At 41.2% G+C, this 13,116-nt stretch overlaps 1 protein-coding gene across 1 annotated transcript; it reads left to right on the forward strand.

The window, feature by feature from the left end:
- The first annotated feature begins 3,281 nt into the window (after positions 1-3,281).
- Positions 3,282-13,103, forward strand: thoc1 (THO complex 1). The gene is made up of 21 exons (XM_056293353.1): positions 3,282-3,365; positions 3,607-3,680; positions 3,795-3,855; positions 3,945-4,014; positions 4,220-4,338; positions 4,463-4,511; positions 4,605-4,700; positions 5,241-5,323; positions 5,421-5,494; positions 5,659-5,767; positions 5,929-6,066; positions 7,571-7,671; positions 7,818-7,884; positions 9,085-9,135; positions 9,268-9,338; positions 9,456-9,551; positions 9,866-9,931; positions 10,501-10,584; positions 11,965-12,112; positions 12,267-12,351; positions 12,709-13,103. The coding sequence occupies exons 1-21, from the start codon at positions 3,318-3,320 to the stop codon at positions 12,984-12,986; spliced, it is 1,968 nt and encodes a 655-aa protein (XP_056149328.1). The 5' UTR covers positions 3,282-3,317; the 3' UTR covers positions 12,987-13,103.
- The last annotated feature ends 13 nt before the right edge of the window (positions 13,104-13,116 follow it).

Consider the following 13,116-nt stretch of genomic DNA (forward strand, 5'->3'; position numbering starts at 1 on the left):
CCAGAGAGGGGAACTATCATGGATTTTGTCATAGCCTCCTGTTCAGTTTCTCCATCTGTTGCCTCACAGCCGGACAAATGGAATTCATTTTGGCAAAGAGGAGGAAATGTGACCCGTCATTTGCCGCCAATAAACTTCACACCAACAGTGAATATCAAACACAATTGACAGACCCGACAAAAGTTAAACAACATCCTGCAGATGGAGGACGATCAAGTGCTCGTGGTGACTGGTATAGTTTGTCCAGCTTGGGCCAGAGAGAGAGAGAGGGGCTATCTCACCTCCTTGGGAGCTGTATAAGCCTCCACAGTGTGGGAGTTGATGGACAGGGTCAGGTGGGTGGGAGGTGTCCATGATTATTTTCTCTGCTTGCCTGATGGTGTAACCATTTTCTATCACTTAAGGAAAACTCATGTCGAGAGGGTAGTGTGTTACATTCGACATAGTTCAATATGTTTATGGGCTACAGCTGAAACATTTAAAAAAAGAAATGCTTTGATGGATGAATTATCATTTTCATCCTTTTCTTCTTCTCTCGGCTTGTTCTCTGTTTCTCAGGGGTTGCCACCGCGGATTCTATCAGTGATTCTAGCACCAATGGCCGTTATTGTTAACACAGGCCTCAACCATCATCATCATCATATCATTTTCCTCCTTTTTTGAAGCAATATATCTGTCTGGCATATGTCACCACTATAGGGATAAACCTGCACCTGCAACTGTTCCTATCTAAAATATTTTCCCCATTGACCCCCAAATAAACAGTCTAAATCTGCACTGTTTAGAAAAAGTAACCGATCGGTACTCTATATTTCAAGATTCATATTTGGACTCAGTATCAGCAGTGGAAAAGTGATATCTGTGCATCCCTAGCTGCATCATGCACAGGTGCATAATTCTTTGGGTTTAGTTTACCATAAGGTTGCCGTAGACAGAAAAACATTAAGGTAAAGGCGTAGCTGCATTAATAACATCAGCAATGCCAAAGAGCCATGCTGTATTCTGTTTGGGTCCTCAGCGCTGGAATCTCTGAGGAGTGACAGACCTGTCTAAAATCTACTTCCTTTGTATGCTTAACCTCCGAGGTCAAAGCATTGTCTTTAGCTCTTGTTTTGAGATTTGTGCTCAACAAGATTTACAATGCCCTTTTTGTTGTTTTTCAGTTATTTATCTCAGAATCCTCCTCATCCAATTATTTGGTCCTTGTGTTTGGCTTGATTATTTGATTACTAGGCATGGGAGAGTGTTCATGGGTCGACTCGTTACTGTTGCCCAGTAAGGAGGAACTCTCAGTGGAGTGTTATGCTGTTCAAAACAGAAAATATCATGACAATCATAGGTAATATATTCAATCTCCTTACATATGCAAAAATATAATGTTTGAGAATCCAACTGGGGTGCATCACATTGAACTGTTTGGTATCAAATCAAAACTAATTTTCAAATAATACTCCCTCAGAATATTTCCGACCTCATTTTGAAAGAATTGTGCGGTAATAGATTCCCATTATCATTACCTTAGAAAACAAAACTGTGCATAACAACATGACAACATTCAAATTTCCTCTCAATGTGATACCATTAGGAGAAGATAAACAAGAATAGTGAATGATTGCCCAGCCTTTTTTGAGTGTATACAAAACAAGACGTGATTGATTTCACCAAGTTGTGAGGGAAAAAACAATTCACCTGTCTCATCTTTAAAAAAAAATACACTCCTTCTCTAGGACAAACCCTGAATTTAGTGACAGCCATCAATATTCATTTTATGATGTAAACGGCATACTGACATGTTAAATGGATAACGTGACAGCCTCTTTAAAGCCTGGTAGGACTTGTAAGGGAGCACTCAGCCCTTGCGCCACTCATCTCGTCTCCATGCTCGCTGTGCAGGCTGATGCTGAGGTCTTATCTGTAATGCCAGGTTTGTCTCACCATGCTCACTCCCTCGCTCTGCTTCTTGTGAGTTTCTGGCACAGGTTCAAAAAACGCTTCGTCAAATGGTGGTGGTGGTTGGTGCACTGCCCAGACATGTGGTGCACTGGTTAAAAACTGGAAATAATTTGGTTCAAATTAACATTGCAGATGGGAAGAGAGAGGCTTGGTGTATGAGAAACACGCTGACACTCAAAATGGCAGGATAAGGCAGTTATATGATGGTTTTTCTTTAGACTCTCCATCATCATGGAATCTGCCTGTCTGACGGTCTTGGCCTACGTTATATCTTTGGTGTTTTTCAAACATCTGTACAACACCCTGAGGTTCAGTTGACGGCCTATGCAGGCACATAACTTGAAACGGTTGTGAGGGGGTGACTAAGTTCAGAAAAGTGGGAATTTGTCCAAAGGGAAGAAGTACTTCAGAGTCCTTGACTTGTGAAACTACCACTCACAGTAGGACACAGATCCGCAATGTTTAGGGTGCTTCCATCAAAGTTAATGATTAATTCAACAGAGTAATGTTCTGCCACTCCTAATGTTCCGAATGACATTGTTCGAAAAATAGAGCCAATGAATACATGCCATGCAGATTAGTGTTCTCGGTGTTTATTGCACTGTTTGCCTGTTGCATGCAATTGTATGCACACATATGCAGGCAAAAACACGTTACTAGTGCCTGTCTGCTGATTTTCATTTATTTTCACCCGCTTAATCCGAGCCATGACCTATGCATGCCATAATAAACCTTTACCCTGACCCTAACCTGAGTCTTACCGCTAACTCTATGGCCGGCAACATAAAAAAAAACTGGGCACAATGAATGTTATCATCTAACTGGCGATCTCACCATCAACCCAAAACTAAATTAGAACTGTTAAGAACTAATAAACTATTAAATTGACATTTCACCAAATAGGGACATGTGTATTGTTTCTGTGAAAACACCAGGGATAATTAGATTTAGGTCTTACCAACGCAATTAAAAAAAATCTTATGCCTTCGCTTCCATTACGATTATTTTGCGCGCAATTACAGCATCTGATTTGATCGCTGATGTCAGTCGTCTTCGCCATAGAGTTAACAACACTGCCATCTTGTTGCCAAGTGTGAACTGCAAAACAATGTGTGAAGGCCACTTATACACGAACTAGACAAATATTAAATAAAATGGATTTAAAGGCTAACATGCTACCGACGTCAATTTTACATTCATACTTGTCGAAACCGACAGGAAGTTTGTTAAATATGTCAAGACTAGAAGTTTTCAGTTATCCCTTTCTATGCATCAGTTTGAATACGGAACTCATTGCAGCTGCGCTCACATCCGGGGCAACCGGAAGTTATTACCTATATTCAGGGTCATATTGTTGTGCAAATATGTCGCTGCCCTTATATCATTTTACCGACGCTAAAGACAAATTTACGGTGAGAAAAAGACTCCGTTTTCTACGGTATTTAAAACTGCCCATCTAATTGCATGTTATTTTTTATGTATACCATTCCGTAGGCTTGTTTTTCCTCGGATCTGTGGTTTCTGGCTCATAGTTAACGGTGTTAGCTAGCTTACCCAGCGTTTCGCGTTAGCCTAGCAAGATAACACTAAACTCACTATGCAGCATCCTCGCACGTCACTTGTTCTCACGTTTACTTTTAAATACATACACAGGCTTCGGCCAGACGCGCTCTGGCAGCAAAGACCAGCAAACATTTGATAAATGCTTTCAACCAGATACCTGGAAAGTAAGTAACCAAGCGTTTTTTCAAGTGGCAGCAAGAATACAGCGGCTGTCCGTTAACGGGTGCAGCATGAACGCTTTCTCACCCTTGTGCCTTCCATGTCACCTCCACTTGCAGTGAGACGGAAAAGAAAACCACCCTTGACCAAGCTTTGAGAGTGGTCCTCGGGGAGCAGAATGTAAGTAAATATACATCGTTCTACTTGCACGTTACCTGGTGTAATTGAATTACCTTCTGGCCTAACTCGAATATTTGCATTCTCTGCAGGTTGAACAGAAAACAAGCTGTGATGACTACTTGTCTCTCATTGATCTCAGTATCGATGCAGCTACAGAGGGTAAGGTACTCACTTGATTAAAAAAATACATTGGTTTACTTGGATGATGTGTTTCTATCCCAGTATGTCATCTCCCACTTTGAGGGTAACTCCTTCCCAGTTGAATTATTTGCTGCTTATGAACTACATATCTAATGTTTGAGGTGAAGTGATCAATGGGCTGCTATGTCATGAAGATTTTTCTTCCCCTCCCTTCTCCATGCAGGTATCTGTTCCGCCACAACTCCCTTCCTCTTGCTGGGGGATATACTGGACTGCCTTCCTCTTGACCAGTGTGACAAGATATTCTCTTTTGTTGAGGAAAACGTCTCCACCTGGAAATCGGTAATTAACACTTTTGGCTTCTCTGTAAAAGCACCTGACGTCTTTCTCCAAGATCATCAGTGTTTGTTGAAGTTGCCTTTTGTTTGATTGTACTACATGTTTTTGCTCCCCCATCTCCTCTCAGAACTCCTTTTACACAGCCGGGAAGAACTACTTATTGAGGATGTGTAACGGTAAGGATCTTATCGACTGCTTGTCACAATTACGAAAGACCTTGCAGTTTTTAAGGGTTTAATTGTTTGTGAAACACCTCTCCATCTTGTTAGATCTCTTGAGGAGGCTGTCTAAATCCCAGAATACTGTATTCTGTGGGCGAATCCAGCTTTTTCTGGCCCGCCTTTTCCCCTTGTCTGAGAAATCGGGTAAGAGAACAATTTGACTTTTTGTCTTTTACAGGAAATCTTGCTAAATATTTCAGTAGTGACTGCTGAGGGAAATAAGCAAATTTTTACCTCTCTGCTATTGTGCCCCACAGGGATCATTAAAGTTTATCGAAATTAACATAATCCAATCATGATAACTATCGGCATACATACAGATCAGAGGCTCAAACATGATTTTTCACACACTATCTGTCATAAAACTTTAACAGTCTCTTAATATCAACTGGTGATTTATATAATTTTGTTATTATTACATTATATATAATATATATTATAATTTTATTATTATTAGTTTATTTAATTATATAGTTGAGGTATATGCTTATCTTAACCATACTTCGATGGCCCGCCATACTCACAATTAAAACCTAATACCCAATCACTGAATTGGGAGGGAAAAAAAACATTCCCAAAGCTCTATAGTAGGTATGAAATTGATACAGCCTTGTGCCCCACATGTTACTCATCTCTCTGTTCTTGGACATAATGTACGTCCTGCTACTTAACATTTGTTTCCAGGTCTCAATCTCCAGAGCCAGTTTAACCTAGACAACATCACGGTATTCAACAAAAATGAACAAGAGAGCACTCTTGGACAAAAGGTACAGTAAGGGGGGAGGCAGGTCACGAGAATAATTTTTATTATCTTACGTCAGGTTTTGCATAAATGTGTTAATTGTTGATGTAAACCCTGTGTAGCATACAGAAGAAAAGGAAGATGGCATGGAGGTAGAGGAAGGAGAAATGGGGGAAGAGGACACACCTGCTCCATGGTCAGTGATACAGTGGTTGTGTTAGAATATACCGCAATGGTTTTAATGTTTTTTGATAGGCATCATATCACGGTTGTCAGTATTTCTGAATAGAAACCATATCACAGCCATGTACCATTGCTTATGCAACAAAATGTCATCTATCTATCTATCTAAACCTTTAGTTCCATTCCAATCGACTACAACTTGTACAGAAAGTTCTGGACCCTGCAAGACTACTTCAGAAACCCTGTGCAGTGTTATGACAAGTTCTCTTGGATGACGTTTCTCAAGGTAAAACATCTGTAATTCGCACAGGCATTTTGTGTTTTGCTCCTTAATTCTTGCTGATTCATTTGATTGATATCCTCTAATCGTTGCCCGCACATATACGTTACTTCACTATTAAAAAGTACCATTTTGGAATACTGAGATCACAACTCTGTCCTGTACAGTATTCAGATGAGACCCTGGCAGTGTTTAAGAGCTACAAGCTGGATGACATGCAGGTATCAAAGAGGAAGCTGGAGGAGGAGCTGAGAACATCCGGAGGAGAACATGTCTACTTTGCCAAGTTCCTCACTAGTGAAAAGGTGAGAAATCTGGCCTTTTCTATTAAGACGGTTGATAGATAGATAGATACTTTGTCATACAGAAGATTTGTTTTTACCCCATGTATAGAGCCTCGCGTACAGTAAATACATGTGTACATAGTATCGATACCACACAACATACATTGAGGACGGGGAGACGACAATACATTAACACAATTGGAGGTTTAGTGAGTTTAGAACTAATGGCAGAAGGAACCAAGCTCCTTTTAAAGTGGGCCTGTCTCCAGGTGAGGGACCCTGTACATGTGATCAGATGGAAACGATGTGATGAATGGGTTAAAGGGGTGAGTGGGATCCTGAGTGATGGTTAGTGCTCTGTGTATCATGGCTGTGCTATAGGATGGGGTTGGGAAGGCCAATGATTTTGGATGCACTGTGCAAGATGCGGATGAGCTGGTTTCTACTGGTGACTGTTAAGATGGTGAAGAAACAGGGGGAGAAGTACAGTAGCATGGGCAGAATTGTACTTTTGTACAGTAACAAGAGAAGGTGAGGTTTGGCAGGAAGTGCCTTGAGTTTATGAATGACAGAGTCTTTGGTTAATCAGTTCAACTGAGGTCTTTCAGTGCTTACACTGTAGGAAGGATGAGCAAGCTACAGAGCAGGGGGATTCAACTCAAGCTACCTGACAAGTATGAATCAAATTTTGTTTACTCCACCAGCTGGAAGGCAGAAAGGCATCACCTGGGTGTTTAATTACTTGAAACAGCTAAATATGATTTTTGATTGGTTTGGATTACCAGGTTTACAGGTTGGTGTGTGTGTGGGGGGGGGGTCTGCTATCACATCCAGTGAAGTCTTTTTTCTTTTCTTTTTTAAACATCATGAAACTACGTCGTTACAGCAATGGATGTCTTTTTCACGATTTAAAGTTCATGTATAACTTTTTTTCCCTGTTGCAGGAATTTATTTTTACAGTTCTGTTGTGAATATTTAAAAGCAAACAGGGGGTTTACCAATATGACCAAACTCCAATGGAACGCTGATATGCATACATTTAACTGCAAAAAAGACTATGATGTCATTGTCAGGAATGTAGTGGTGCTGAAACAATTAGTTGATTAATTGATTAGTCATTCTGATTTATGGCCTAATAAAATTAATACTTTGGGAGTTTTGTTTTTTGGCTGCTAGTCAGATTAAGTAAACAGTTGTAAGACACCTCTTTGGGCTTTGGGAACTTGTGATGGGCATTGGATGACCTAAACAATTAATCAAAACAATTGATAGATTAATCGAGAATGAAAATAATCTTCAGTTGTAGTCTTACTGTGCAGTTGTCATTCACAACTGGGTTCTTAACTGAGATGTTACCGCTGGACTCAAGTTTTTTTTACAGTAGTTACATTGCAACTGTCCAGTAATGCTTCAATTGAAGAGCTTTATATTTGTGCAGATTTTTCAATAGATACTGTTGTGTTGTTTGTATTCCCTCTCATTTCTCCCATCCCTCTGCTTGTGTGTCTGTGTCCTTTACCTCCAGCTGATGGACCTGCAGCTCAGTGACAGCAACTTCCGGCGGCACATCCTCTTGCAGTACCTCATCCTCTTCCAGTATCTGAAGGGCCAAGTCAAATTCAAAAGGTGAGGCTATGTGTTCAGCCATGTGAAACAGCAAGCACATTTTACAGATGCCCTATCTGAGGTCACAGAAAGCAGTAGAAGAATTGCAGTCAATCCACCCATCAGCTTTTGAAATTTGGTCTCCTTTTATCTTGATCATCTAACAGCTCCAGTTGCATTCTGAATGATGACCAGACAACGTGGATCGAAGAGACGACCAAACTGGTCTACCAGGTCAGTCACAAGTCAGGTGGCCAATTTTGATCATGCATTGTTGTTGTGTTCCTTTGAAACTCCATATCAGTTTTGCTCCGTTACTGGATCTATATGACCTTTGATATGCTTGCACAGCTGTGAACATCCTTGATTGACCAAAAGTTGAAAGGAGCGTTGTTACAAACAAGAAGGCCAGTCTCCTGGCTGAGCAAGACTGGAAAGTCATAATACTGATGATGAAATAACACATTTTTGTTTTGATGGTGTTTCTGTTTTGTGTTAGTCTTTAAAATCTAAGTCTGTAGTAATCCAGGTTAATTCCTCTCAATTTGCTCTTTGGCTAGGTAGTGTATTCCTACAACCTCCTCATTATTTGCTCACAAATGCCTGAAATAGTAGTGTAGGAATAGACTTAAGCAAATATGTGGAACAGCTGTGATAGACTGGCAGCCTGTCCAGGGTGTCTCCCCCGCCTGCTGCCCAGTGATCGCTGGGATAGACTCCAGCATCCCTGCGGCCCTGTGTAGGATAAGCGGTTTGGATAATGGATGGATGGGAATATGTGGAACAGTTCAGATTTCAAGAGTTTTTAATTATGTAGGACATGAATCAAATGTTTTGTTTTTTTTGAGCTGTGCAAATTAGAATTTTCTCCCTTCTTCACTTTTGTTATTCTTGCTGTTTCTGGTGTACTCATACCTAACACAACTAGCTGTTCTTTCTCCTTCCTTGCCCCCGTTAGAACATAGTTGACGGGCTCCAGCAATGTATGGCTTTTTGTGATGAGAAATGGCTTCTTTCATAGTAACCTCCTAGCTGCCATTTACTTCCTGAAATGAAAATTACTTGTGACAAAGGCTGAGAGCCCTTATTGGAGTTCATCAACAATAAATCACATGCGTTATTCAGTTTTTCTTTCATGCACTTTGGGGTGCTGTATTATAAGTAAATAAGAAAAAAAATCAGTTAAGACTAGAAATAATGAAGTGAACACTTGTAATCGAATAAAAATATTAAATTCAGATAAGACACAACTGAAAGAGAATCCAAATGTATAATTCTGTGGCAATTTGTTACCTTAAAAACAAAGGTGAATTAAATTCTTCCATATCAGAGCATATCTCTGTTTATGTATCATTATATGAACCTTTTCTCATAACAAAAATTGAAATGGACACACAAAGCCTAACTGATCTGTAACCTTTTCCCTCTATTAAGCTGCTGAGAGAGATTCCTCCAGAAGGAGAGAAGTTTGCCACCATGGTAGAGGTAGGTCTCACCACCGTGAATGATCTGGTGGAATTGTATTTGGTCAAGTGTTTGTCCATGCTGATATGCTGTCCTTAAAGTTGCTGTTATATCTTTGTCTCATTCCCTGATAAATTCTTTGATCTCTGACAGCATATCCTAAACACAGAGGAAAACTGGAACGCTTGGAAGAATGAGGGATGTCCAAGTTTTGTTAAAGAGAGGTATGACAACGTGATGAAACAAACCCACTCATTTACTGTTTCAGTTGTTTGTTGAACATAGGAAAACATCAGGGAACAAAGATGCCCACTGGCTGTTTTATTTTCTCCCTCCCACAGGACATTGGATGACAAACCCAAGAGGCCAACCAGGAAAAGACAAGCTCCGGAAGATTTCCTTGGAAAGGGCCCGGACGTCAAGATCTTCATGGGAAAGTAAGCAGTTAATTTGCAGGGTAGGCAGTAGCGTGGCGTGGTTATCTTGGAGACTGATCTTTAAACAGCAGGCTTGTATTCAGGTCCTTGTGACTACAAGCATGTGCTGTGTTTAAGGTGGGAGACAATAAATCCTTACTAGCTCAAATTGGGCTGTTGTGTAACAGCCACTGCTTTATGACTTCCCTTTTTAGGTCCAATAAGTGAAAAGACAAATTTTGTTGGATAACGCCAGTAAGAATGTACAAGAATTAATGAGCTAAAGCCTATCAGATGTGTTTCTATTGCATAGATTCTTGTGTGTTGTTTCATAGTGACGAGCTGACCAGGCTGTGGAACCTGAACTCGGACAACATGGAGGCCTGCAAGTCAGAAAGCAGGTCAGTGGTTCTTGACAAGAATTTTTCTAGGTCAGGGTTTCTCAAACGTACCACTGAGGGTCAAGAGTATACAAGCAAGCACTACACCATCTGATTTTGGTCATCAGTCTTATCTTTATTGAGAGGGGTAAGCCAGTCAGTGAATTCAACTGGTGCAGTGTTTGGTTTGACTTACAACCTGTAAACTTGTGACCTTCAGTGGTATATGATTGAGAACCACTGACCTGGTCAATGAGCCACCTTGTTGCCTGTTGCATTTGTTTTACATTATTGGCCTTCTCAGTCTTTTTTTGTGTTAATAAAGATTTTGACATATTTTGCTTCTAAAATAGGTACTGAGGTGGAACGATTATATCTTACATATCTTAACGTTATATGGTTAAATGCTAAACTGTCTTATAACGATAGTCTCCTCTGGCCAATATTTCATCTTTTTAAATGTGTGTCTGCAGATGTTTAATTTTTAAGATTTTTTTTTTTTACCTTGAATTTTTGGGCAGATTTTAAAAGTTTACCGAGTGTTGTTGTATGATAGCCAGTAGGTTAACATGTTAATATCTTCCTTTCAGGGAATTCATGCCATCCCTGGACGAGTTCTTTGCTGAGGCCATTGAACAAGCTGACCCAGCTAATATGGTAGAGGAGGAGTACAAGTACGTCTGCACTTCAACTGTTCCAGAGTCTTGTGAAACTAGACATTTTATTATGTCCAAATGCACTTTTTAAAATCAAAATGAATCTGAGACCTTTAACTCAAATGGGAAGACTATTTATACACCGATCAACCAAAATATTAAAACCAGTGACAGGTAAGTGAATAAATATCTCGTTTACAGTGGCACCTGTCAAGGGGTGGGCTATATTAGGCCGCAAGTGAACAGTCAGTTCTTGAAGTTGATGTGCTGGAAGCAGAAAAAATAGGCAAGCATAAGGATCTGAGCAGCTTTGACAAGGGCCAAATTGTGACGGCTAGACGACTGGGTCAGAGCATCTCCAAAACAGCAGGTCTTGTGAGGTGTTGCTAGTATGCAGTGGTCACTACCGAGCAAAAAAGGGTCCAAGGAAGGAGAACCGGTGACAGGGTCATGGTTGTCCGAGGCTCACTGATGCGCACGGGGAGCGAAGGCTAGTCCATTTGGTCCGATCTCACAGAAGCACTACTGTAGCTCAAATTGCTGAACATTTTAAATGCTTGCTATGGTAAGATGGGTGTCGGAACACAGTGGATCACAGCTTCCTGCATATGGGGCTGTGTAGCCACAGTCCAGTCAGAGTGCCCATGATGACCCCTGTCCACCGAAAGCCCCTATAATGGGCACATGACCATCAGAACTGGACCATAGAACAATGGAAGAAGGTGGCCTGGTCTGTAAATCATGTTTACTTTTACATCATGTGGTCAGGTAGGTGCATGTGCGTCGTTTACCAGGAGAAGAGGTGGCACCAGGATGCACAATGGGAAGAAGGAAAGCTGGCAAAGGCAGTGTGATGCTCTGGGCAATGTTCTGCGGGGAATCCCTGGGTCCTGGCATTCATGTAGATGTTACTTTGACACATGCCACCTACCTAAACATTGTTGCAGACCAGGTACACCTCTTCAAGGCAACGGTATTCCTTGATGGCAGTGGCCTCTTTCAGCAGGATAATTTGTCCTGCCACACTGCACGCATTGTTCAAGAATGGTTTGAGGAACGTGACAAAGAGTTCAAGGTGTTGCCTTGGCCTCCAAATTCCCCAGATCTCATCTGATCAAGCATCTGTGGGATGTGCTGGAAAAAAACAAGTCTGATTCATGTGGAGGCCCCACCTCACAACTTACAGAACTTAAAAGGATCTGCTGCTAATGTTTTGACGCCAGATACCAGAGGACCACCTTCAGCGATCTTGTGGAGTCTATGCCTCGATGGGTCAGAGTTGTTTTGGTCGCACAACAGGAACCTATACAACATTAGGCAGGTGGTTTTAATGTTTTTGTTGATCGGTGTATAAATGCAATGTGTAATGTTTGCTCGATTTCCTGTGAATCTCTGTAGGGTTGTGCGGAACTCCAACTATGGCTGGCGTGCTCTGAGGCTGCTGTCTAGAAGGAGTCCCCACTTCTTTCAGCCAACCAACCAGAAGTTCAAGAGCCTGGCTGACTACCTGGACAGCATGGTTAGCAAATTGGCCAAAGAGCTGCCGGTGAGCTCAAATTCTTTGTCATAACTAAGCTGTCTGTGCCAAAAAACTACATGTACACGCCAATATACACAAGCCTTATGTAAAGACAGCATGGTGCACTTGAATGCTGTCAACTAACTCGTCGATGTTGTGATGACTTTTTTTTTACATGTAGAAGGACATCCCCTCTGAGGAGATTAAAACAGGAGAGGAAGATGACGATGACAACTCAGACAATCTTCTTAAAGAGAGCAATGACAGTGAGTTCTTGAAAGTAACATTTGAAACTCTCATTACCTTCTGCTGCTGTTCTCACCCACACCATCACCTGCTTTAGTTTACTAAGACGCCAAGAGACCAATTCAAGTCTGTATTCACGATTGTTCATAATAACAGAAGTCAAGTTTTGCTGTTGTGGTAATTATGAATGTCTGCAACTTGGCTGCAAATGTTGTTATATCTCCCACAATTCCTGTGTTATAGAAATCCTTGTTCAAAAATGTGCAACAGAATCTGCACTTGTAAGTGGATTTTGTGTGGAGTAATAACAAACCAAAAACCCAGATTGTATTGACAGACACTTGTTCCATTTCCTCTGCATTCTGTCTTCTGTCCAGGTCCAAGCATGCAGAGCAAGCTGGTGACAAACCAGCAGATGGATGAGCTAGCAGCCAAACTGGGTTCGCAGTGGAAGACTCTGGCCAGCCAGCTGGAGATGAAGGCGGCAGAGTTGCGAGAGATCGAGACAGACAGTGAAGACGTTGACATGCAGGCCAAACTGCTGCTAGTGGCCTGGCAGGACAGAGAGGGAACTCAGGCTACTGTGGAGAACTTGGTCACAGCCCTCAATGCAGCAGGATTCTCCCAGTTTGCCGACAGCCTCAATGAGGCTTAATTTAGATCATCAGCAACCTTTGTCATTTTGTAATTATACCGAATCTTTTGTCCCAAAACAAACATTTTTGTATGTTGTGATGTCATAAAGCGTTACTGTTTTTATGTAGGAAGTTCAATAAAGGTTTTCT

The sequence above is a fragment of the Lampris incognitus genome, chromosome 14 (genome assembly GCF_029633865.1).
Source record: "Lampris incognitus isolate fLamInc1 chromosome 14, fLamInc1.hap2, whole genome shotgun sequence".
NCBI lineage: Eukaryota > Metazoa > Chordata > Actinopteri > Lampriformes > Lampridae > Lampris > Lampris incognitus.

Bases quoted from the DNA above. Each gene is read 5' to 3' on its own strand.
- thoc1 (XM_056293353.1), top strand. From the start codon at position 3,318: ATGTCGCTGCCCTTATATCATTTTACCGACGCTAAAGACAAATTTACG. The intron at 5,324-5,420 runs GTACAGTAAGGG...AACCCTGTGTAG, and splicing joins AGAGCACTCTTGGACAAAAG to CATACAGAAGAAAAGGAAGA. The intron at 9,932-10,500 runs GTCAGTGGTTCT...TCTTCCTTTCAG, and splicing joins GCCTGCAAGTCAGAAAGCAG to GGAATTCATGCCATCCCTGG.